General features: G+C 40.8%; 1 protein-coding gene across 2 annotated transcripts; it reads left to right on the forward strand.

Moving 5' to 3' along the window:
- The first annotated feature begins 59 nt into the window (after nt 1-59).
- On the forward strand, nt 60-25011 carry itpkcb (inositol-trisphosphate 3-kinase Cb). 2 transcript variants are annotated; one of them, XM_019887672.1, is made up of 9 exons: nt 60-387; nt 5402-5451; nt 5549-6661; nt 19753-19852; nt 19939-20152; nt 21014-21218; nt 21426-21527; nt 23014-23085; nt 24439-25011. In XM_019887672.1, exons 3-9 carry the CDS (start codon nt 5603-5605, stop codon nt 24646-24648), a joined length of 1962 nt encoding a protein of 653 aa, XP_019743231.1. In that variant the 5' UTR covers nt 60-387; nt 5402-5451; nt 5549-5602; the 3' UTR covers nt 24649-25011. The 2 variants fall into 2 exon arrangements, with proteins under 2 accessions (XP_019743231.1, XP_019743232.1); XM_019887673.1 differs by lacking the exon at nt 60-387 and adding an exon at nt 4741-4862.
- The last annotated feature ends 115 nt before the right edge of the window (nt 25012-25126 follow it).

Genomic DNA, 25126 nt, shown 5'->3' on the forward strand with positions numbered 1-25126 from the left:
CTTTAAATCACGTGACCAGAAATGTAACCCCTTTGCGTTTTTTCTTTTTAGTCGATTCCTGTAACTTTCTATGTACCCGGTAATATATATTAGGATTTTTTTTTTTTTAGAATCTCGAAACGTTACTGAATTTAACACGTCTAGGTTATTAGATTTTTTTTATGGATCCTTTTTCGGTGTTAGGTTAAGACAACTTGAAGCACTTTAAGGCACTTCTCTGTTATTGACAGGCGTTTCCTCTTTCACATTAACCGCATCGGCAGCCTGACATTCGAGGACAAAAGAAGGGCGCATTGCGGCTTCTTGCGCATGCTTCAGGCACGCCATCAGGCAACTTTTAAAAGCTGCCTACATATCTCCCTCTCGCACACTAGAATGACAACTCGGGTAAGTTGGACATTTAACTTTCACGTACACGCTTTTTTTTGCTGGTTTTTCGCGTTCATTTTTGTGCGTCAGAGTACTTTGAATTGTCATGGAAGTAAGATACGATTTGTATGGTTTAAAACTTCAACGCAGCTATAAATAATACAGGTGCATCTTATGATTTTCCAGTCTTGTTGAGAAGTTCATTTATTTCAGTCATCGTATTCCAAAAGTGTCATCGTATAGATTCATTCAGCACACCAAAAAAGTTGAAATAGTTTAATTTATTTGTGTGCCGAACAATGAATGACTTGTCACCATGTCTGCCTTATTTTGTAATGTGAGTCATAAATTTAACAAGAACAATGAACAAGTTAGAATGTTGTAAATAAAGACAATAGGGTATTTTACTTAAATAGCACTTCTCACCAAAATTACTTACACAATGCTTCGCATGGTGAGTCCAAAACATTTTACAGTGTATAGAAGGATAAAAAAACCAATCAAAACAATCAAGTTCAACTGGAAGACCTGCCTCAACAATTGTCTGTTGAGCTGCTTTTTAAAAATGAAGAGGCAGCTGTTAGGTCAAATAAAAGCTCTGCAAAGCTACATCACCGTTAGTTTATAATGTTGGCTGAGGGTCTCTCAATAGTGCATAACAGAATACAATATTACTTTTGTTGTAAAATATAAGTCTTCAAACTTGTGCAGCGTCTCTCCTCTATCTTGGACCAAACTATCACAATGTTTATGTAAACTGCCTGCTGTTTTGCCAGTAGTCTGTTGTTGGCAGTCTCCAGGTATACTGTACTGAATATGGATTCCACAGAACAGGAAGATAAGAATACCTCCCTCCTCTTCACATTGTCATTTGGTCTACAGAAGGTCCATAGTTTTATTCCCTCTCATTTCACAGTCCAACATGCTCTGTCAAGTTGTTTTCGATGAGAGAAGGGAACACAACTCAAGTCTCCACTGAGTTTGCCGGGTTGCTGAAATTGTATTCTCCTAATCACAGTATGTGTATGACACTTACTTTGACTGCTGTGACTGAAGGTTGAATGTAAACAAACAACTGATGTTTTCTACAATAAATAAAAGGGAGTAAGCAGATCGCAGTGACCTAACATTACAATAAAATGGCAAAAGTATGGAGAAGCCAGACCATTGAGAGCACTGCAAGTAACTACGTATATATTTTGTACTCTATCCATCAATTATCCTAACCGCTTCATCTGAATTCCTAAAATGAACACAGAGCCAGGGCATATATGACAGAATGAGAGTGATGTGGTTGAACCTATGGAAAAAGCCCACAAGTCCTAAGTCATACATTTACAAGCATAAAAAAAAATTAGGGTGAACTTGTAAGGTTGTGCGAATATTTATCTCTTTAAGTACCACCATAACGACTGACATTAAAATGCGGTTGCATAGAATGTTGTATTTGATGTATTCATCAAAAGCAAGACAGAAATGTTATTCCCTAAAAAGTATATTTAATATTATTCTACACCACGTTATGTGTAGTTTGAACCTCAAGACTTGGCTTAAGTACAGGAAAATGCTGTATTGCACAAATGATAGGATTTTCCTCGGGATGAGGCCACACATTTTTCCTCCAAACTGTCCTAGCATGAACTGTCACGGTCTTCATATCTTAAAAATGTCCTTGAAAACTCCCGACTTCTCCAAAAGTATGTGTAACTAGACTGTCTGTCTGTATGTGTTGCATGTACGACCTTGCCCTCTTCATTACCCAACTCATCATGAGTCATTTTTGTGGAATATTTTTAATCTTGATGACCTAAGAATGTGCGAATGCGCATATATTTGTTTCGTTTGCAATGAGCTGGTGTTTCCATTGTTATCGTTCCTGTCTCGTTTCCGCTGTGTGAACATTCCTTCCTGACTGCAGGGTGATTGCGGTATTGCAGTGAATGTGACAGAGCAGCGAGCACATGGATCCTGGAAGTGTTTTAACTCTTTCAGGATGTCTTTCAAACTGATCAAGTGCAGCTCCCGTACCCTGTGTGTGGACAGGTTAAAGTGTTGAGTTCTCTTGTTTTTTTCTCCTACGGTTATGATGACTTAATGTCATACCAATCGCAGTACTGTATTACTAGAATAAAGTTGTTAAATGGTAAAAGTTGCAAAAATTTGAATAAAAATGCAACATGCATAGAAAAGTGTAATGTCCTTAATTTTTTTCAAAGTTAAGTCAAAATGTTTACAGAAAGATGTGATTTTTTTTTTTCATGTGGAAAAAGTCCTATTGACTGAATGACAATGTATAATGACAAAGTCATAAAGTTAACAAAATGAAGTCATAAGACGCTGAAAACAGTTGACATTTGTGTAAAATAATCCCAAAGTCACGTGGAAAAAAAAGTTGCATTTTTACAAGAACATTTTTTGCTGATAAGAAAAAATTATTGGAAAAATCACAGTGGGATTTTTTTCCCACCCTCATACTGTGTCATGGGAATGAAGCCATTATTTATCATTTTTGACATAAATTGTCATATAATGAAATAATTTACGCATTAAGTCATGCCTTAAGAGCAGGAAGTCCTTACATTTCATCCATCCATCCATCCATTTTCTGATCCGCTTTATCCTCCAAAGGGTCCCGGGAGGTGCTGCAGCCTATCCCAGCTGCTTTGGTCAGTAGGCGGGGGACACCCTGAACCGGTTGCCAGCTACTAGCAGGGTACACATAGACGAACGACCATTTACGCTCACAATCACACCTAGTGACAATTTGGAGTGCCTAATCAACCTGCCATGCATGTTTTTTGGGAATGTGGGAGGAACCTGGAGTGCCCGGAGAAAACCCACACAGGCACGGGGAGAACATCTGAACTCCACACAGGGAGGCCGGAGCCTGAAATGAACCCTACATCTCTGCACCGTGAGGTCAAAGTGCTAACCACTCGACCACCGGGCTGCTGTCCTTATATTTTCAAGTGTAAAATCCAATGTTATGAGAAAAAAAAGTCAAAATATTATGAGAAAGATGTAATGTAATGTGAATTTTACAATATTATGGAAAGAAAGTCAATGCTAAAATAGCCTCTGGTTGTATTACGAGAATGAAGTAGTTGTATTACAAAACCAGCAGTCATTTATTTTAATAAAGCTTGATTATGACAACAAGAAAAAAGGTATAATGTATGAGATAAATTATGAAAAAGTCTTGAGCACGAGTAACGCTTTTATTCGGAAGAAAAAGGCCGTCACATTATAATCATGTGTTAAGATGAGGACCCGTTTTTCCCATTTCATATAAACTCTTTCCTTCATCAAAATATGACTTTATTCTTAAGTCTTCCAGTTTTCTTCATGTAATATTACCACTTTGTTCTTGTAACTTTTTCTCCCCAAAAATACAACAATAGTATTATGGGCTTTCATTTGGTTTCCTCCTCTTAGTGTGGCCATAATATTTTTTTATACTTTAGCACCCTATAGGTATGTCTTAGTTCATTTTCATTTCAATCATGGCTGCACACTTTCCACTTCCTGCAGTTCGTTTGACTATGGGTGTTATCGGATTGAATAATTGTCATTATATTCTCTCATCAAACTGACAAACAGTTGTTTATCCAGTTCCCTTTGAAAGAGGAATGCATTTGCTCACCAATTACTGCTGCTCTAATGGGCCTTCTGACTGCAGGTGTGCCTGTCATGATTCATACCCGTTTTCTCAAGAGTGTCGTCATGTAATCCAGGAGTACTGTATTTCAATGGCCTGTGCTTTGTCTTTTTGTAGCTCAAATACAGGTGAGTACATTGGTGCAACCTCCCAGTCTTGGCATGCATCAAAATTAGGCCAATTTTTTCTTATTGGGTAAACCTTGCCCTGCATTTGAATACTGTATCTCTAAGTGAATTGTAGTGGTTGGTTTTGAAAAATGCAAATTGACTTGCGTCATTGCCTAGAACAGAACCCTATCATGAACTTAGGACCCCCTGTACAATATTTGTCTTTGCATAAACATAGTTGACTTGGCGGTTGTGATTGTGCTTTTCTTTTACTATTGTTGGCAGCATGCTTTAACCATACTGTAATAAGCACCCAGGACAGAGACACATGCACAATTCCCATAGTTTCGACTTCTATTTCTACTAACACTCTTTTCTTGTTTACCTTCTATTTTTTTGAGGATGAGGGGGGTGACTTTAGAGACATATTTTGGGTCATTCATTTGTGCTATCTTGGAGGACAGCACCATTGTGCACCAATGTGGTTGTACCTGCCATGAAGTGGTACGGTGGAGACACACGCACAATTTCCATAGTTTTGACTTCTATTTCTACTAACACTCTTTTCTCGTTTACCTTCTATTTTTTGAGGATGGGGACATATTTTGGGTCATTCATTTGTGCTACCTTGGAGGACAGCACCATTGTGCATCAATGTGGTTGTACCTGCCATGAAGTGGTACGGTGCAGATACGCAGCCCAAGAAACGAAGCTCAGATGTGGTGGTTCTAGCAGCTTTTTGTTTGATTGGTTTATACGTATATTTATGCTCTCGAACAGTAATTCTCAGAGTGCGGTTGGGATAATGATGGCTTGGTGGCACATGAGCTCCGTTATGTAAAAGAATCACTGTTTGTAAATCATTTTGATGTCACTTTTATGCTTTCCTATAGTACATTATTCATGTTTAAATACAGTAATATTACATGTACTTTTAGGAATCAGAGTCTCGTTTTTGATGAGCACTCAGGCGTACTACGCTCTTGAAAATTTAAGTTGGTCATGATGGTGGTGCTTGGAGAGCTAACTATTTTTAAGTGGGACTGTGGAAAAACTTTTGAGTACCTCTGACCTATATTATTTTCCATACAAATATTTACCATGATTCTTAATTTGCGGTAGCATATAGGCTAGTAGTTTTGACTTAAATGGCGAGACCCAGTCGTAAACCGAGCTCCCCCAGTAATTCGTGTGAGTGCCAAAGTGAAGTGTCTTTTGTTGATGCTCGTCATTGCATTGAACAAGAGTTTGTGTGCTCCCACAGATGTGAGCAGTCTCCTCAAGCCAGACGAGGGGACTGAAGGACGGAACAATGTAAGCTTTTTTTTCCAGTATTGGACTGTATGACTAATGATGCGCTGTGTATGTTTAAAAGTCACGCTGCATTAAAGTTCTTTCGTTTAATCATCAGACTGAACAACCCAAGGGAGTGTCTCTGGAGTTATTCTGTTCAACGGCGAGCGAGATGGGCCAAACTCGCTCGGTTGTTTCGCCTTCACACGCCACCGCCGCCCCCGGCACAACATGTAAAGCAGACGAGGCGGTCCGGCGTCCTGATACACGTAGGCTAAAATGCGAAAGAAATCGTCTCACTCTTCGGATAAACGGGAACCCGATGAAAAGACAAGCGCTGTCGTGTCTGGGGAGGCGTAAGCGAGACTCAAGCCAGACGCGAGCGGAGCCGAGCTACGGAAGCGAAGCGGGGGAGCCAGCTGCCCGTCACGAACGACGAGAGGGAAAGTTACCCAGGGACGAGGCCGTATCGGCGGCCGAGGAGCAGCGATTCGCCGCAGATTCCTTGTTGGAGGCGCCGACGCCCGCCCGAGATGTGAGCGGGGAGACGACGGTTGGTCCAACCGAGAAGCCAGTTGGGGGGAGGCGGAGCGCTGAAGTGAACGCTGCGGGCTGCGTGGAGACGAGTACCACGCGGGAGGACAATGCCTCGGACCCACCGACGAGGGCCATGGAGTATCAGCCACTGGGGGAAAACAGCCATGATCGTTTAATGGCACCATTGGGAGAGTTGAGCCGGGATGAGTCTAACTCTAAGCGGACTTTAACAAGCTTACAGTCGGGCGATGGTGTTAATCAAGTGGCCGGTTCGATTACAATGACCCAAAGTGATTTAATTATCGTCCCCAGTCCCCCTGAAGACACAAACTTTGACTCTGACAAGCCCACCCAGAATCTCCATTATCGCGGACCCATACCAAAACTCATCATCACTCGGGACCCCAGTCCCACCCGCTCCGAGGAATCATCAACCCGGTTATGCCTCCGAACCGATGTTAGCACCGGGTGGGGCTCGGAGCTGCACCCGGACGACGAGTCTCCGTGCTCGGATAGCGGCTGCGGCGGGTCCCCGGCGCTATTGCGCTCTCCCAGGAAGCTGTCCAACTCTTCTTCGCTCGGCCTGTCGTCCGCCTCGTCCTTCGAGGAGTCCGAGGACGACTACACGGGCAGCGACATCGAGTCCAGCTTGTCTCCGGCTAGGTCCCTCTGCAGCCCGGACGACGTCACACCGGTGAGTGCCTTCTCAGTCTGAGCAATGTTGGTTTTCTTACGTGTTAAAGTGGATTCGTCAAGTTAAAATATTTGTGTTGCCCATGTGTTTTTACATTGAAACATATGGGGCATCACGGTGAAGTTGTAGTGGTTTGCATATACTGTATCTGACTCACGAATTTGAGGGTAAAGTAAAGATTTGAATGCCTACTGAGATTTTCCCTCATTGAAGACAAAAATAGTCCATGGTGCGTGACTGTTATAATATGAATGGTTGTAAGTCTATATTTGCTGGGCGATTGGCTGGCAACGAGATTATCTTGCATTCCAAATCAGCTGGGATAGGCAGCAGCTCACCTGTCATGAGGACAAGTCTTATCAGGGGTCGCGCTAGATCAGGGCTAAGGGGGTGCTATAGCCCTGTCAGAAATCTGTGTAGCCCCAGTTAAGCCCCTCTAGCATTTTATTTGAGATTCTAAATACATTTCGAAATTATTTTCTCTGCCCCCCTATGTATCGATGAAGAAGCCCCCTTTTTTACCTCCGGGAGAGAAAAAATCCTGGAGCTGTCCATGAGTGTGCTTGAAAATGAATGGATGCGTTGAAAGTTGAAACATGCATAATTGGACTCACATTCCCACACTATACAGTACGTGCAATGTCTCAGACATAGACTTGTGTATTTAATAGCCACTTGCACAGGTGTTGCATTAGCTCTAATGTGTATTTAAAAAAGTGGAAGGCATATGTATTGGTTGTGGAAGTGAAGCTTAGATGTCACGCTAATTAAACAGGGACACGCCAACAATGTCACTTTCATGACTTCCTCAATTATTAGTCTCTCAAGCGTGTCACTGTTGGCATCAATAAAGGAAGACCTTAGCACATTTTTCAACGCGGAGGTCCTTTACAGTACCATTGTAGTTGATTGCAGGATAGCCTGATTAGTATTATTTGTGTTATCAGCATTAGTGTGACATCAAAGTGTTTTTCTCTGATCATCAGCACTGACGCAAGCAGCAGCTTTTTTTCAGTAGTTTTGTTTTTAAATGCAGTTTTCGTTAATTATGAGTTTCATCAGGAGCAAATGTCCCTTGCGGATGAATGAAGTGTTTTTCTGTCTGTCTGTCTGCATGGCACCACATGATGCAGTAACGCATTTGTTTGTTTGTTTATATGCAAGTTAATGGTGAAGTGCACAGCTTACTTTGGGTGATGGAGGGGGTAGACCCTCAACAAGTCGTTGCTCAATCGCGGGTCACAAGCAACCATTTATACTCATTTTCATACCCAGTGTATGGACAATTCAGTCTTCAGTGACCTTAATAAGTATTTTTTTGGGATGGAGAGGGTTGATGAGGAAGGTGGCGTTTCGGCAGAAACCCAGAACACAAGCATGGGGTGGGGAGATCATTGCAAATTCTACACAGGAAGACCAGAGCAAAGATTCGAATCCAGAACCTTAAAATTGTGAGGCAGACGTGCTAACCACTTTTTCCACAGCTGCCCTGTTAAATAAACTACTTTCTCACCCTACTCACAAAAGGGAGGCTTGCTCGGTGAGTCAGCTGCTTCCATCACACTCACTCTTACACATTCTATCACTGTCTAGAAGAACTTCAAAATAATGGTATTCACTCTGTTGACGTGTAGCAGTGACAAACTTGCATTGTGATGACTATATCATTACCAGTGGCGCAACAATGAGTCAACTAATCAATTATCAAATGAATCATTATTTTTGATCATCAATTAATCATTTAGATATCTATTTTAATTTAAAATTGTCCAAATCCTTGGAATTTCACCTTGTCAACTAATAAATATTCTCTGATTTCCATCATCCTCCATGAAAGCAGAATCAAAATAAATCATTTGCTTTTTGGAAAGCAATGATCAGCATGGTTTTCGGACCAAATCGGATTGACTGACTGATACCTAATTAATGTATTTTTATGCATTTTCTGCCCTGTCAATTTGAAATAATTGTGTTTTTGAATGGATTAACACGTTTTTATTGTATCAGATTATTAGACAAAATAATCGAGAGATTAATCGATTCTAAAACTAATCATGAATTGCAGCTTGGTGCGTACATTCTGCTGAGTTCCATTTCTGGTTCTGTGAGTGTCATCACACTTCTCTCCCTTCACTGGCGCCGTTCTGTGGCGCCATTACAAGGGCTGCACCGACACCAATTTCAGTGTTGGTTCCAAAACTCTTTATATTTAATGCGTTCATTAAATATAAAGAGACCCATTTTTACTAACATGACATCATTGAAGTACGTTGAAACTTTAATACACGTTTGACATGTTTTGGGGTTTTTTTTATATTCTCTTTGGCAAATCAGCACTGTTGCTCTTTACCTCACATTTGTTTTGAAAAGCAACCACTCCCACGAAAGGCTCAGACGCCTTTCCACAAGAAGTACAGTTCATGTGTATTTTCCTTGAGTCTGGATATTTGGGAGCACTGTTCAGTAGAAATTCTTGGAATGACACTTCACTGGGGGGGAAAAGGGTCGACGAGAGGCAGCTTTCCCAAGTGTCCACCTGGTTGAAAGATAATACTTCTCCGCCTTACCCACAATTAAGAAGCCGTTCATCATCATGCTGTGTTTTCCATGAATCATAAATCTAATCAACGTTACTTCTGAACAGTCCACCCTCGTGTGGAATTTTAGTTTCCTCTTTTGCAGACTGAAAGTAAGACGGCTATGAGTCAGACAATCAACTTGTGAGAGGTTTAAATAGAGCCTCATTCATGGTAGGACACTGGCTCAGCCAAAACCCCTCCTCTTGGTTTGAGTCACTTTAGAACTCTTAATTACATAATTGCAGGATAGTTTGTTATAGGGGTGAAATGACAATAGTTTTTTCGTAGTCAACTAGAATGTGATCACAGTAGAGTGAAAGTCGATTCGTCGATGTCATTGATATCTTTTCAGCACTGTACAGCTGTCCCCCCCTGCACCTCAGACCGAAACATATCGTGACGGACTGGCATTAAAAAAAAAAGATAAAAACTACAACTCACTTCTATGTCGACTGTAGTTCTAATTAGTGGGAGTGCTGTGCATTTTCTCTCCAATGACTTTGTCTCAATTTGTGTTCCATGGCGGCATGTTTTGGAAGTCGGGCCATCGTGGCCAGGCTCCAATATATTCATCATTTCTCAATTTTCACCGCCTCAATATGACCAGTCGTGTGATTATACTTGCATATTTTCCAAATCAATGTGTTTCCGCTATCATTTTTGGTAAATTATTACCACACGTTTGCCGTGTTACAACACAAATTTGGAAAAAAAAAAAATGAAGTAGCATCGGTTAGGGCTAAATGATTTATTGTTTTGGGACAGAAATCGCCATCACAGACGATCCTGCACCTCTGCACCGTGAGGCGGACGTGCTAACCAGACGGGAATGCGGATCAACAACTAATAACAATTTGGCAAAAATAAAAAATAAAAAAATCAAAATGGCACACACACAAAATCTATTTTGGCATTAAAAATATCACTTTGGTTTCAGAACTTCTACAGTTCTTCAACATTAACCTTGACAGAATTACAGAACCCTTGCACTGGGTGCTCATCTGATGCATTTGTCGTATCTTATGCTTTTAGTTTGAGCCGCACTCAATGGCTCTAGCCAATGAGTGGATGCTGTCACTTACTGGCTATTTCAAATCCACAGGCAGGAAATGAGCAACCTGAGCCATTGTAACAAACAGGATGACGTGTTCTCGTTAGTTTCTGATAAGAGTCTGGGGTTTAATGGGCACATTGTGTCCTCTTCCTAGTTGAGTAAAAAAGCACAAGCAACCATTTATACTCATTTTCATACCCAGTGTATGGACAATTCAGTCTTCAGTGACCTTAATAAGTATTTTTTTGGGATGGAGAGGGTTGATGAGGAAGGTGGCGTTTCGGCAGAAACCCAGAACACAAGCATGGGGTGGGGAGATCATTGCAAATTCTACACAGGAAGACCAGAGCAAAGATTCGAATCCAGAACCTTAAAATTGTGAGGCAGACGTGCTAACCACTTTTTCCACAGCTGCCCTGTTAAATAAACTACTTTCTCACCCTACTCACAAAAGGGAGGCTTGCTCGGTGAGTCAGCTGCTTCCATCACACTCACTCTTACACATTCTATCACTGTCTAGAAGAACTTCAAAATAATGGTATTCACTCTGTTGACGTGTAGCAGTGACAAACTTGCAGTGTGATGACTATATCATTACCAGTGGCGCAACAATGAGTCAACTAATCAATTATCAAATGAATCATTATTTTTGATCATCAATTAATCATTTAGATATCTATTTTAATTTAAAATTGTCCAAATCCTTGGAATTTCACCTTGTCAACTAATAAATATTCTCTGATTTCCATCATCCTCCATGAAAGCAGAATCAAAATAAATCATTTGCTTTTTGGAAAGCAATGATCAGCATGGTTTTCGGACCAAATCGGATTGACTGACTGATACCTAATTAATGTATTTTTATGCATTTTCTGCCCTGTCAATTTGAAATAATTGTGTTTTTGAATGGATTAACACGTTTTTATTGTATCAGATTATTAGACAAAATAATCGAGAGATTAATCGATTCTAAAACTAATCATGAATTGCAGCTTGGTGTGTACATTCTGCTGAGTTCCATTTCTGGTTCTGTGAGTGTCATCACACTTCTCTCCCTTCACTGGCGCCGTTCTGTGGCGCCATTACAAGGGCGTAATGTGTAATGGCGACACCAATTTCAGTGTTGGTTCCAAAACTCTTTATGCACCGACACCAATTTCAGTGTTGGTTCCAAAACTCTTTATATTTAATGCGTTCATTAAATATAAAGAGACCCATTTTTACTAACATGACATCATTGAAGTACGTTGAAACTTTAATACACGTTTGACATGTTTTGGGGTTTTTTTTATATTCTCTTTGGCAAATCAGCACTGTTGCTCTTTACCTCACATTTGTTTTGAAAAGCAACCACTCCCACGAAAGGCTCAGACGCCTTTCCACAAGAAGTACAGTTCATGTGTATTTTCCTTGAGTCTGGATATTTGGGAGCACTGTTCAGTAGAAATTCTTGGAATGACACTTCACTGGGGGGGAAAAGGGTCGACGAGAGGCAGCTTTCCCAAGTGTCCACCTGGTTGAAAGATAATACTTCTCCGCCTTACCCACAATTAAGAAGCCGTTCATCATCATGCTGTGTTTTCCATGAATCATAAATCTAATCAACGTTACTTCTGAACAGTCCACCCTCGTGTGGAATTTTAGTTTCCTCTTTTGCAGACTGAAAGTAAGACGGCTATGAGTCAGACAATCAACTTGTGAGAGGTTTAAATAGAGCCTCATTCATGGTAGGACACTGGCTCAGCCAAAACCCCTCCTCTTGGTTTGAGTCACTTTAGAACTCTTAATTACATAATTGCAGGATAGTTTGTTATAGGGGTGAAATGACAATAGTTTTTTCGTAGTCAACTAGAATGTGATCACAGTAGAGTGAAAGTCGATTCGTCGATGTCATTGATATCTTTTCAGCACTGTACAGCTGTCCCCCCCTGCACCTCAGACCGAAACATATCGTGACGGACTGGCATTAAAAAAAAAAGATAAAAACTACAACTCACTTCTATGTCGAATGTAGTTCTAATTAGTGGGAGTGCTGTGCATTTTCTCTCCAATGACTTTGTCTCAATTTGTGTTCCATGGCGGCATGTTTTGGAAGTCGGGCCATCGTGGCCAGGCTCCAATATATTCATCATTTCTCAATTTTCACCGCCTCAATATGACCAGTCGTGTGATTATACTTGCATATTTTCCAAATCAATGTGTTTCCGCTATCATTTTTGGTAAATTATTACCACACGTTTGCCGTGTTACAACACAAATTTGGAAAAAAAAAAAATGAAGTAGCATCGGTTAGGGCTAAATGATTTATTGTTTTGGGACAGAAATCGCCATCACAGACGATCCTGCACCTCTGCACCGTGAGGCGGACGTGCTAACCAGACGGGAATGCGGATCAACAACTAATAACAATTTGGCAAAAATAAAAAATAAAAAAATCAAAATGGCACACACACAAAATCTATTTAGGTCAACAACTAATAACAATTTGTCAAAAAAAAAAAAAAAATCAAAATGGCACACACACAAAATCTATTTTGGCATTAAAAATATCACTTTGTTTTAAGAACTTCTACAGTTCTTCAACATTAACCTTGACAGAATTACAGAACTCTTGCACTGGGTGCTCATCTGATGCATTTGTCGTATCTTATGCTTTTAGTTTGAGCCGCACTCAATGGCTCTAGCCAATGAGTGGATGCTGTCACTTACTGGCTATTTCAAATCCACAGGCAGGAAATGAGCAACCTGAGCCATTGTAACAAACAGGATGACGTGTTCTCGTTAGTTTCTGATAAGAGTCTGGGGTTTAATGGGCACATTGTGTCCTCTTCCTAGTTGAGTAAAAAAAGAAAGAAAAAAAAGCAGTTTTTGTGTCCCAGATAGACAGGGTGGGTGCGTCTGATGGCTGCAGACAACCTCAAGAAAGCCTCAGCATCAAACCGTCAAACCAGTTATAGTCGATACGCTCTGAAGGCTTCAGGAACTTGCTCACACATGCAGAAACGCACACACACCATTTTTCGTACTCGGGGTTGAGCGTGTTGTGTGTCATGGAAAATTGAACTGAAGCTGAAGCCGGTTGCTAGGCAGCATATTTGCCATATAAGGTACTTTTTTTTTTTTTTTTTTTTTTTCCCTTCAGGTATCAAGCTGTACCCTAACACTGATACTAGAATGTTACCAGTACATGTAGGTGCTAATGTAATTTATATAAAAGTTAATCTTTTGTAAAAATAATATTTTCCCGCTGAACCGTTACAAGACAAAGTGGAAGAAAATACGAGAGGAAAAATGTTGCAAGGTCAGATAAGATTACGAACACTGAAACTTCAAATGTAGTATACATTTGTGATGTTTCCCTTTTTACACACGCTTTACAGTCAGACTTGGTTTCCATGATTATGCAAACTTAGCATTCTCACTGACTGTATGGAAATCCATGAAATGATCTTAAAAAAAAAAAAAAAAAAAAAAAAAGCAAATAAAGACCCAGAGGCAACACAGCTCTTGTGTCAGCGACAGGAAGCACCCTTGTCTGTCGTGGTAAACATTTCTGTGACATTTTCCATTTGTGGCTGAAACACTAAATTGGGTAATATTTATGATGAAATGTTCCCAACGTTGTTTGATAAAGTCCTCCTACAAGTCAAATTTAGTAAGCGACTGAGTGAACGTCTCTCAAACGCAGGCGACCGGAACGAGCGGGACTTGAATGCCAGTCTGGAAGGCAAGCATTATTTTCTAGAAAATTTAATTTCTCTATTCCAAACATGCTATTTAAATGCAGTGTAATAACATACAATGCATTTTTTCCCTCAGGGGAAATATTGGGAATGGAAATGTGTTTTATGGTCAAATTGTTGGCAGTTTAAAGCTACTCTAAGGCAATGCCTTAAGACCATTTTAACATTGATAGTCATAAAAATGTAACAATAATGTCAAACATTTATTGTAATTTACAGTTTATAGGGACAGATAAAATAAAAATATAAAAATGCAGAGGGAGATTTGTGGCAAGAAAAGGACGGCCTAAGAACCACATGTGGCCCGCTCTATTCTTTAATCTGGCCCATTGAGCGTTCATTCACATGATCAACAGTCCCTTTGTTTGTTGCACAAATGTCAAATGTTTTTTTTTTAATTCCATTGAATTTGTTCATTTAAAAAAAAGAAAAATGAAAAAAAAAGATTAAATTAAACAGTTTTTTAAACTATATTGTTAATCAACATAACTGGTGTGCAAGGGTGTCAGTGTTGTATCATCCCCCCGGACTTCGACTGTATCGGCAGGATTTTGAAATCATTGGTTAATTGTAAATAATAAAATGGCTGTTCTCAGTTTGCAGTAAAAAAAATGTCAGAAAGTTAAAGCATTTACATTCAATTAAAAATATATATTTTAACAAATCCATTTTTTTAAATGGATTTGTTCAGTTGGGGTAATGCAAATGTATTATAGAAATAAACTTTTTCCAATTTGTAGGCATTTTTAATTCACTATTTATATAAGGAAGTTATTTATTGTAAATGCTCAAATAAAAATGTCAGAAACGTACATCTGCATTTCACACTGTTTTATTAAATCATTAGTTTATGGATTATAATGAAACGACCACCCCCCCAAAAAAAAATAAAATAAAATAAATAAATCCTTGTATTCTAGGAATGACTCAGGCCAATCGATTTAAAAATCAGACATGGTCCTTGAACATTCTCGTGTCATTGGTGCGAAACTCCCATAAACACATTTGAAGAGTCGCAAAGAGCTCGGACAATGTGGAGCAACGGGGTGTGGTTTTGATATAAAACACTGACGAGTGGTCTGACAGGTTCTGCGTACAAGCGAGCGCTTGCCTTGCACGCATCTTTCTATTAATCTAAGCATGACATTGACTTGCGTTCCAATTCTTGTGACCTCTGCTCACCTTCAACATTTGCGCAAGTTTATGTGCGTTACACACTTTGCACCGATGCGCATGCCTCCTGTAGGTTTACACACCACTGTGGAATTTGCCACAGTGGCAAAGAATGAAAGTCTGCTCTTCCCACCCCCACTTCATCGTGTTTCTGCTATTGGCTCGGCATGGGGGCTCAGCATGGTGGGGGGATTATGGGATGAGGAAGAACAAAGAAGATGGGAGCGGCGGGAATGAGAAAGGGAAAGGACGACTTGTAGATGGAACCAAAGCGGGCTCGGTGAAAGTCAAAGTAAAGGGACGTGATAGGATGTTGAAACGGCGCCAACGGTGTTTGGAATTCACCCGCAAAGAACCCGAGGAGGCTCCGTGTGAAGATTTGACAGGAGGATTATGAAGCAAGCGACACAAGCCTGCTCATGTTGGCTTGGACAACAACAGAAGGCGCTGTAGCTAGGGAAGAAAGAAAAAGAGATTTGGGGAGGATTCCAGGACGAGTGCATTGCTGGGGCCCACCGGTGGAGACCCCTCAGTGACGGTGAAGGAAAGAGTTTGCTGGCTGCCCTTTTGTTTTGTCCCTGGGGCCACATGTACGTGCGTGTCGGCCTTCTGTCCATGAAATATATTTGACATCTTGAAAGAAAATGTACTTCACTGAGAGAATGCTGCAAGTTGTTTGGATCCATCCGAAAGTGTATTTGATTCGTATGGGCGGCATGATGGCACGTCCGCCCCATGGTCAAAAGGTTCTGGGTTTGAATCTCAGCTTTGGTCTTTCCTTGTGTGGACTTTGCATGTTCTCCCCGTGCTGGCGAGCGCTTCTCCCACATTCCAAAAGCGTGCGCGTTAGGTTGTTTGTAGGTTCTAAAAGGCGAATGGATGTTTTCTCCTCATGTGCCCTGTCATTGACTAGCAACTAGTCCTGTGTGTACCCTGCCTCTCACCCAAATACCGCTGGAATAGACCGCTACTCTGAACAGAATAAGAATTAGAGATTAATGCACAGATTTATCAGTCAAAATACGTTAAGTGGCTATTATGTCTGTGATATAGAACAAAACAGTGAGCAACTATCAATTAGAAATGTCACGTGATGTTTTTCCCCCCCACCCAACTTCAAAGAGAGGGCCTCTGTGGTTAAGCAGTTTCTGTGTGTGCGTGTGCGTGTGTGTGTGTGTGTGTGTGTGTGTGTGTGTGTTTGAAACATTAAGAGTCACAATGACCCACCATACTTTTTGTGAGCATTGTCATGTGTGAGCACACTTGTAATTGGTTCTCACAAGGACATTTCGCTTTCTTTTCAAAGACAACTTCATTGACTTATGCTGTAGAAAGACGACAAGCGCTGCATTTTCCACCACTCGAGCCCAAAATGGCGGAATAGAACAAAACCGAATGAGGATAAAAGGAGTGGTGATGCTTTTGTGACCGCGAGCAGTGAAGCCTCATTAATACGAGAGTAGACGTGCATAATTGGTTGGTTAGATTGTGTGTAAAAGTTGATTTCATCACACCTTGTGTGCACTTCTTGCCTGCGGTGGCTTTTGAGTCACGCTCAAGTCGAATGGTCTCTAAAGAAGTTGTGCTGGATTGCATGAATACAGCACAAGGATGGGGACAGACTGAAGGGTTTTCACATCGCAGGCCGAAGCCGTGGTCACAAGTCGGTGTCAAAAGTTCAAGAGGAAATCAGCCTTTTCAGCCAAAAAAAAAAAAAAAGTTCTCCAAGAGGTATGACGCGTGTGTGTTTCATCAGCATTCTCGGCTGTGACGTGCTTTGTCGAGGTTAATCCGAGGCTGCGATTTGAAGGCGAAATCCACAGGTGACTCTGAGTCACTGGTTCTTCACGTTCAAAACGTTCCCAACACTGAGCAGCTGTCTGAAAAATCCACGAACAATAACACTGATTATTTGGATCATTTACTGACGACTGACACGATCTGATATTGCTCTGGTAACGTGGCTTCCTGTACAGTAAACATACTTTATGTACAGTGGGTATAAAAAGTCTACACAAACCTTGTTCAAATGCCAGATTTTTCTGGTGTTCAAATAAAAATGAAACGGACAGCAATCATTTCAAAGGTTTTCCCACCATTAATGTGGCCAATGACCTCTATAGCTCAGGAAAAAAAAATTGTTTTGGTTTCATCAGGCTATAACGCATTTTGCCTCGTGTGTGTGAGATATCAGATGTGTTTTTGCAATAATTTGAACCCACTTTTTGGCCATACGTTCGGCATGAACACAATATGACTCGTCACCAAGAGAATACCACACCGACAGTAACCATGGTGGGGGCAGTGTCATGCTTTTGGTGCGTTTGTTTTTTTTTTTTTTTTTTTTTTAATTTCCCCCCATCTTACTTTATGAATAAAAATATCCCAGTGTTTGTCAGCAAAAAAAACCCCAAAAAAACTTAAGTCTTTTGCTGGAAAGCAAACAAAAAGTCAAGAAAATCCTGTTAGAACAGCATTATTTGTGGTTAATGAGAGGTGTATTTTTTTTTATTCCCCCATCTTACTTTATGAATAAAAATATCCCAGTGTTTGTCAGCAAAAAAACAAAACAAAAAAACTTAAGTCTTTTGCTGGAAGGCAAACAAAAAGTCAAGAAAATCCCGTTAGAACAGCATTATTTGTGGTTAATGAGAGGTGTTTTGAATGGTAGCAGGTGTGCGCTGATAGGCTCCCACTTACACCCTTAAAATTAGGGTGGCCCCGTGCGGGGACGTCCGTCATCTGTCAAAACAAATCGCTGATGCACGTCGTCATGTGTGAACATGTTATACATCTTTTAAAAGCTGAGTTTCTGGAGATTTGAATGGTAACCCTACATGTTACAATTGTCAAATTTGAACCGACGCTTGGGGAGACTTAACCCATAAGAGCCCACGGTGACACCAGTGTAACAAACAGTTTGAACTCCCCAGTGTCTTTTTTCAAAACTTTTTGTCTGATTTTAACCCACCAGAACCTTTTGGAAAAATGGGTCTGGGCTCTTATGGGTTAAGCTTTGATCCTGCAGTGTTTTCAAGTCCTAATCAACATTTTAAATCCATTTTCAAGGCAGATATTTTGAAAAGAAATTAGACGAACATAAGATTCGCCTTTTTCTTCTGTTTTCAAACATCCATAGTTCCGAGACAGGAGCACTTAAACAAATTCTTACTGTATGGGAGAAATCTTCATAATGTGACATTTTGAATATTTCAAAAAGTGACCAAAACTATGCTGATACTCCAAATGGTTCAGGAATAGCTAAAAATTGACTTTGGGTGCACCTTTCTACAGGCGTTTTCGTCAAAGTTGCCCTCGGTTTAGGGAGTTAACATGAGTTTGAATGTGGTTGGTTACTGGTAATTCCGAGCCACATCCCCAGCTTGAAGAGGATGTGCATACTTGTGCAACCACATTCATCTCAGCTATTTTGTTTCAATATTTTTAGTATGAATTTGATCACGGTTAGTTTTTCTGATGAACTTAAATTGTGACTAAGGCAACATTTGTCAGTACTAAACATGCAGCAAGTATTTCGAATAAGGCAACCCCCTTTTTTAATGTGCAACTTTGGTGTTCAACCAAACAAAAACTGAATAGTTGTGCTTTTTTTCCCATCATTATAATCCAGCTTTTTACAGTAATGACAGTCACAATGCATGCACATGGAATAAAGGTTTTATGATGGCGACCGTTTTGGAATTTGCATTGAACAAATTTACATTATTTCTCAGCTGGAACATAGTTTTCACTCTTTCACTTTGTTCCACATTGGAGATTTTATTGTATTTGTAACATCCTTCTGTTCGGTGTCACTTTACCCAATTGACTGACAGAATGCTTACAACTTTGGAGTGACAAAAGGGCTTGAAGTCAAATCCAGCTTCTTTTTCAAGTCAACAAAGGGCCGCTGCGGATATTGCTGCGCAGCGACTGTTTTATTGTGACAGAATTTCCACGCCGCAGCTGTGGAAAGAATGCAGGCGAGGAGCGCAGAGATATTGCCGGCATGTAAACACGGCGGTGATAGGAGGACTTGCCGCAGCTTTCACGGCTATAAATTGAAAGATTATTTTCATGTTTCACATTCTCTCGTTCCTGTTTTCGGTGAATTGTCCAACATTACTTCCAAATCACGTAGGTTGGTGTGGAAAGAAAAAAAAAAAAGCTCTGACTGCAGAAGTCAAAATAAATAACACCGATGACGTGCGTGCTTTGTCCATTTGATTTGTCACACACACGCGCACGCTAATCTGTTGCTTGCGTCAAAGCCCCAACTGAACGCTGTCCTTGCTCTTCAGATAAAACACACCAGTTTCAGACAGTACGGCTCTGTTTTACAACCTCACACTTTAGTCAATGTTTTATGAATGGGCTTTGTCAGTGCGGCTCGCCCGGCCTGAAAGGGGAGGATCTGACCAATGTCTACTAAAGTGCGCGTGGTGAAGTGCATTTTACCCACTCGGTGCTAAACTTGACAGAGCGACTGGCGAGCGTTCCATATTAGATCTCGACAATGACGGCCTTCTGTTTCTCTTCCAGAATAAGCCGTGGCATAAGTTGAAGACCATGGTGCACTGGTCCCCCTTCGTCGTGTCCTTCAAGAAGCGCTACCCGTGGGTGCAGCTCGCCGGCCATGCAGGTTTGTTTATGAAGCGCAAGCCACGCGTGAATCCGTCGTACAAACATGAAGGCGTTTTAATCTTCAATCTCCTCATACTCGTTTAGGTAACTTCCAGGCCGGCGAGAACGGTCGCCTATTAAAGCGATACTGCGAGTGCGAGCAGCAATGTCTCCAGAAGCTGATGAAGGACACTCTTCGGCCGTACGTGCCCGGTTATTACGGGGTGGTGCAAAGAGACGAGCAGGACTACAATCTGATGGACGACCTGCTGGCTGATTTTGATTCGCCGTCCATCATGGATTGTAAAATGGGCAGCAGGTAAGACTACGCTTCACTGTTCCCACTGCATGGGTGACGGTTACTGTATCTGTAATCCACCTTGATAAATGCAAAAGGCAAAGCTGAGCGTAAGCGTTCTTGCTATCGTGTGGGTAGAAATGACATTTTTGCCGTTACAATGCTTCTCAACTTTTTGTAAAAACCAATTTTTACTGCCTTCTCACCCCCTAAAACTGATGCGTTAGAAATACACAATCCCTCGACTTTCCCCAAAATTGCAGTTTTAAGTAAAACTTTGCGGATATCAAACATCATTCCTAAAAAAAAAGTAATAATTTCTATAGTTTATAGGCAGCTTAAAAAAACGATATGTGGTTGGCTTGAGAATTAACACGTGTTCCAATTAGAAATCCGTCAGTAGCAGAGTCCACAGTCTAAATCGCAATATAGCGGGGGATAAAATAGCAACTAATTAGCATTTTAATAATCGAGTAATCTGTTGATTATTTTGTCACTTAATGGATGACGGATGAATCGGATTAAAATAAAAAACATTTAGAAAATGTTAATTCCGATCCCTTTATTCAACAACGGGACATTATATTTCAAATTAACAGTGCAGAAAATGCCCAAACATGTATTAATTATGATTTAGTTACTGCTTTGGTCCGTAACGAGTCCGAAAATAGGCGTAAGTGTTGCTTATTGTTCTCCAAATGAGATGTTTGTAAATGCCCTATTTTGATTCATCATATGGATAGGCCTGATCCATCTGCTTTCATTGGGGTCAACAGAAATATTTCCTTCTCGAGAAGCTGAAATCAGAAGATTTGGACAAACAGTTCAGCAAATAAAATCCATCATTCATGTGAAAAACGTCGACTTTCTACTATGCTCAAGGACCTATTTGGAGGAGGAGCTGATGAAAGCGAGAGAGCACCCGCGCTTGCGCAAGGACATGTACGACAAGATGGTCGCCGTGGACCCCGGTGCCCCCACCGAACAGGAGAGGGCCCAGCAGGGCGTGCTCAAGCCCAGATACATGCAGTGGAGGGAGACGCTCAGCTCCACCGCCACGCTTGGCTTCCGCATCGAGGGTATCAAGGTCAGTAATTCAACTGAGCGGCAGATTCTTCATTTAAATGCTTTCCGCAATTCTTCACAGTGTGGAAAAGATGAATTTTCCCATTTTGGAATCGGGCTTTTAACGTACCAAAATGTGGGAAAAGAGAAGCTCTGTGAATATATTATGAATGCACAGTACATACTGAATTGAATGGGAGACCTCATTCGTGGTTCTTTTCTTCTGCAGAAAGCTGATGGCACCTGCAACACCAATTTTAAGACCACCAAACTCAAGGAGCAAGTGATGCGGGCCCTGGAGGACTTTGTTGACGGAAACACTGAGACTCTGGTGGGTTTCCAGTCAGCGTTGATTTGAAAAATACTTTTTTTCCGGCAATCAAAAGCAGTTCCCGGGTGTCTAAAATGCTCCAAAGTATTAGGAATTACTTTACACCTCTGCGATATTTTGCCTTCATAAAATTAGCTGGTTTTGAGAGGTGGCCTTGTCCTAAGCAAGGGAGTCACCTGTTATCCCACCCTGTATGTTGCTGAGACCGGTTTTCATGACCATGAACACTGGGGAGGAACCTGAGCTTTGTGACTACAGAGTATTCACGGGGTGCCTCTTGTCATCTTGCTGTCAACTGTATATGTATTAGTGGGCTGGACTTCACCAATGAGTATATGCCGAATAGTGTGGGCTTGATCTCGCCAGTGAGTGTGCGCGTGTTCCAGCTAATGTTTGGCTGTCACTTCTTGGCTTTCAAACACGACTTGAGCCCGAGCATTGCAACTACAGAGGCTTTGCGTGCTGCCTCTCGCCATCTCGCCAGCAAGTGTATGCGTAACAGCGGACTTGATCTCGCCGGCAAGTGTGCATGTATTGGCCGGCGTTTGGCCAATTCCTCTTGACTATAAAGTACTGTTTTAATATTCTGAACCATGCTACAATTGTAAGACTAAGCTAACTAGTGGAAAATAAAATTAAAGTAAACTACCGGTACTCACACTGGGGAACAGAAAAGTGTGCAATACTGTCATCTGTTGGCTTTTTATCTGTAATGTGTGTCTGACATAAAGATGGCATATTGTTTAGGCCAGACCACGCCCCTTTATGGTGGCTGAGGAAAATGTAAAAAAAAAATTGCACAAGTAAAACATGTACTATTTGTGTTTTGAAGTTTAGGTTTGTCGACCAATAGAGATGCTCTCTTGTGCACATGATGTATTTTCATGGGCTATTTATCGATGCACTTTTAAACTTCCTTTACCTGCCTTTTCCTTGAATCCGCCTTTTGTAAATTTGTTAACTTCTAAATGAGTTTGGATTTTTAAAAATAATTTGTAAAATTGTCTCTTACATTATAATTGTGCTTTGAATTTTTGGAGGCCATTTTCTCCCTCAAAGCCATTTTTTAAAAAATGTTTTGAATCTCTTTTTTTTCCATATTCACATTTTTTTCCCGCATTTTTGTCATTATTTATCTCAGCCACCACACCCTTATGTCTCACTAAGTTTCACTTCCTGTTTTTTCTTTATTCTTACACTTTTCCTCTTCACCATTCCTGGTACCCTTCTTGTGGCTCCAGAGGAAAAGCCAAAGAAAAAGCAAATGAGATTCTTTGCTCCTGTCACACAAAATGAAAATTTGAACCCCCATGTTTAGTTTTATTTTTTTTGGGGGGGAGGGGGGGGACATGTTTTTCCTAGAAGTTTCTAAACCGTAACACTTTTGGAGCATTGGACTTTGGCGGATCCACTGTGTACTGTATAAACAAACAGCTGTCAGTCAAACATTTTAAAGCTTTTGTTGTTTTCCATTCTATTCATTCAGAACTTGTACCTGCAACGCTTAGAGGAGCTGCGGACCGTGCTGGAGCAGTCACATTTCTTCAAGACGCATGAGGTAACATTCACACAATCCTAAACAAACCTGTTGCCTTGAGTTTTGAGATTTGGTGATATTTCACCCTGATTTGCTTCCATGCGATTTGTATCGACCTCAGTGGAGGGAAATAATGAAGGACAAATAAATGTATGTAATATATTAATATCTTATTAATGTAGTGGTACACATTTAATTTGTTCAGTGACCATGCTCGGAATGCAAAACTGGCTTGCAAATCATCTTTGCTCTCTGAAATGAATAGAAACGCCAGTCAGCCGTTCCAGCCCCACAAAAAACATCACCACAAAGTTTTGTGTCATGTTTTTTAGTAAGAAAAATGGCACCTTGTGATATTGTCATCCAAAAAAAAACAGAGTGACAATTAAGAATTTCTCAGTTTGTGCATTAGGATTTTATGCTTCAATGCCCATTGATGTGCTCCTTCTGGTGTGCGCACCTTGGCCAAGGGCAATTCGTCTATTTGAACATATGACACGAAGAAATGCTCGCAATGCAAAACTGACTTGCAAATCATCTTTGCTCTCTGAAATGAATAGAAACCGCCATTCAGCCGTTCCAGCCCCACAAAAAAACACCAACAGAAAGTTTTGTGTCATGTTTTTTAGCAAGAAAAATGGCACCTTGTGATATTGTCATCAAAAAAAGAACAGCGTGACAATTAAGAATTTCTCAGTTTGTGCATTAGGATTTTATGCTTCAATGCCCATTGATGTGCTCCTTCTGGTGTGCGCACCTTGGCCAAGGGCAATTCGTCTATTTGAACATATGACACGAAGAAGAGTTTCACAACTAAATTACTCAGCAAGGTGGAGTAATATTAGTTTTTTGTCAAGGATAAATATTATATGCCTGTGAATATTGTGACATTATGTCTCAATGTGTTGCTTCACTGTTCAGATATCGGTTTCCTAATAAGTATGGTGGTATGCGACTTTTGTTGGCTATGTTTTGCATTGTGTGTTAGTGTTAAGCTAATGGAGTTTTGTAAGCTATGTGGTTTGTTGAATACATGTGTGATTCTGTTTGTTTTACGTTTCAACTTCAACCAAGAATGGCAGTAAACAGTTATTGTTAGCTAGATGAGCATTTTTTTCTTGCTCTACTTAGAATATTAGCAAATCTATGGGAACATGTTTTAATACCATAAAAGTCAGGCCATTGCTTAGCTAGCGCGTATTAAAAAATATATAATAAAATGTTATGATGTGATTTTCTCTTTTGTTTTCAATTGAAGTATACTGTAAGTTAATGAAAGATGTGCCTTCTTCCAAAAGTCTATTCTTCCTCGAGTATCTGTACTTCTACTTCGGTCGAGTGAGTGAATACTTTTTTCCGCCTGTGATCTTGCAGGTGGTGGGCAGCTCTCTACTGTTTGTACACGATGCTTCGGGGAAGGCCCGCGTGTGGATGATTGACTTCGGCAAGACGGTACCTCTGCCCGCCCACAGGACCTTGGACCACCGGACCCCTTGGGTAGAGGGCAACCAGGAGGACGGCTATATGTGGGGGCTGGACAACCTCATAGATATCTTTGGCTCCATGCTGCCGCAGGTGTCCTGAGCTGGAGAACCTCAAGACCTCTCAATGATAAAACTGGAAGAAGTGCTGATTGCGGACTGAAGCCACTTAAGCAAGATAGGACTTTAATGGCTAAGTGGATTGCAGCCTTGTTCATGTTGTCGGCGCCTTTGGAGACAACATCACAGCCTCCACTGGGGTTATTTTGCCTCCTTTCACGGTTTGCAAATAAAGACACAGCAACACTAAAACACTGATTATTGAACCATGTCAATGACAAGTGTAAATGCAAATTTAATTTTCCTGCCTTTTATAAAACCCTTTGTACAATTTTTCTATGGGTAACTTTTTAAAAGAAAGATCATTCATGCTAATTTTCTTCTACCTTGAACCCTCTTAACAGAACAATGATGAACGTGCTCTGCTCCCCCGCTCCCCTTGATTGATCTAAATACAAGCAGCAACTATGTTTGTTTGGAACTTGCTGCACTATGCATCCTAACGAACGCCTTCGATCAAA

This window comes from Hippocampus comes, unplaced genomic scaffold, assembly GCF_001891065.2.
Source record: "Hippocampus comes isolate QL1 unplaced genomic scaffold, H_comes_QL1_v1.1 scaffold6, whole genome shotgun sequence".
In the NCBI taxonomy this organism is placed as follows: Eukaryota; Metazoa; Chordata; class Actinopteri; order Syngnathiformes; family Syngnathidae; genus Hippocampus; species Hippocampus comes.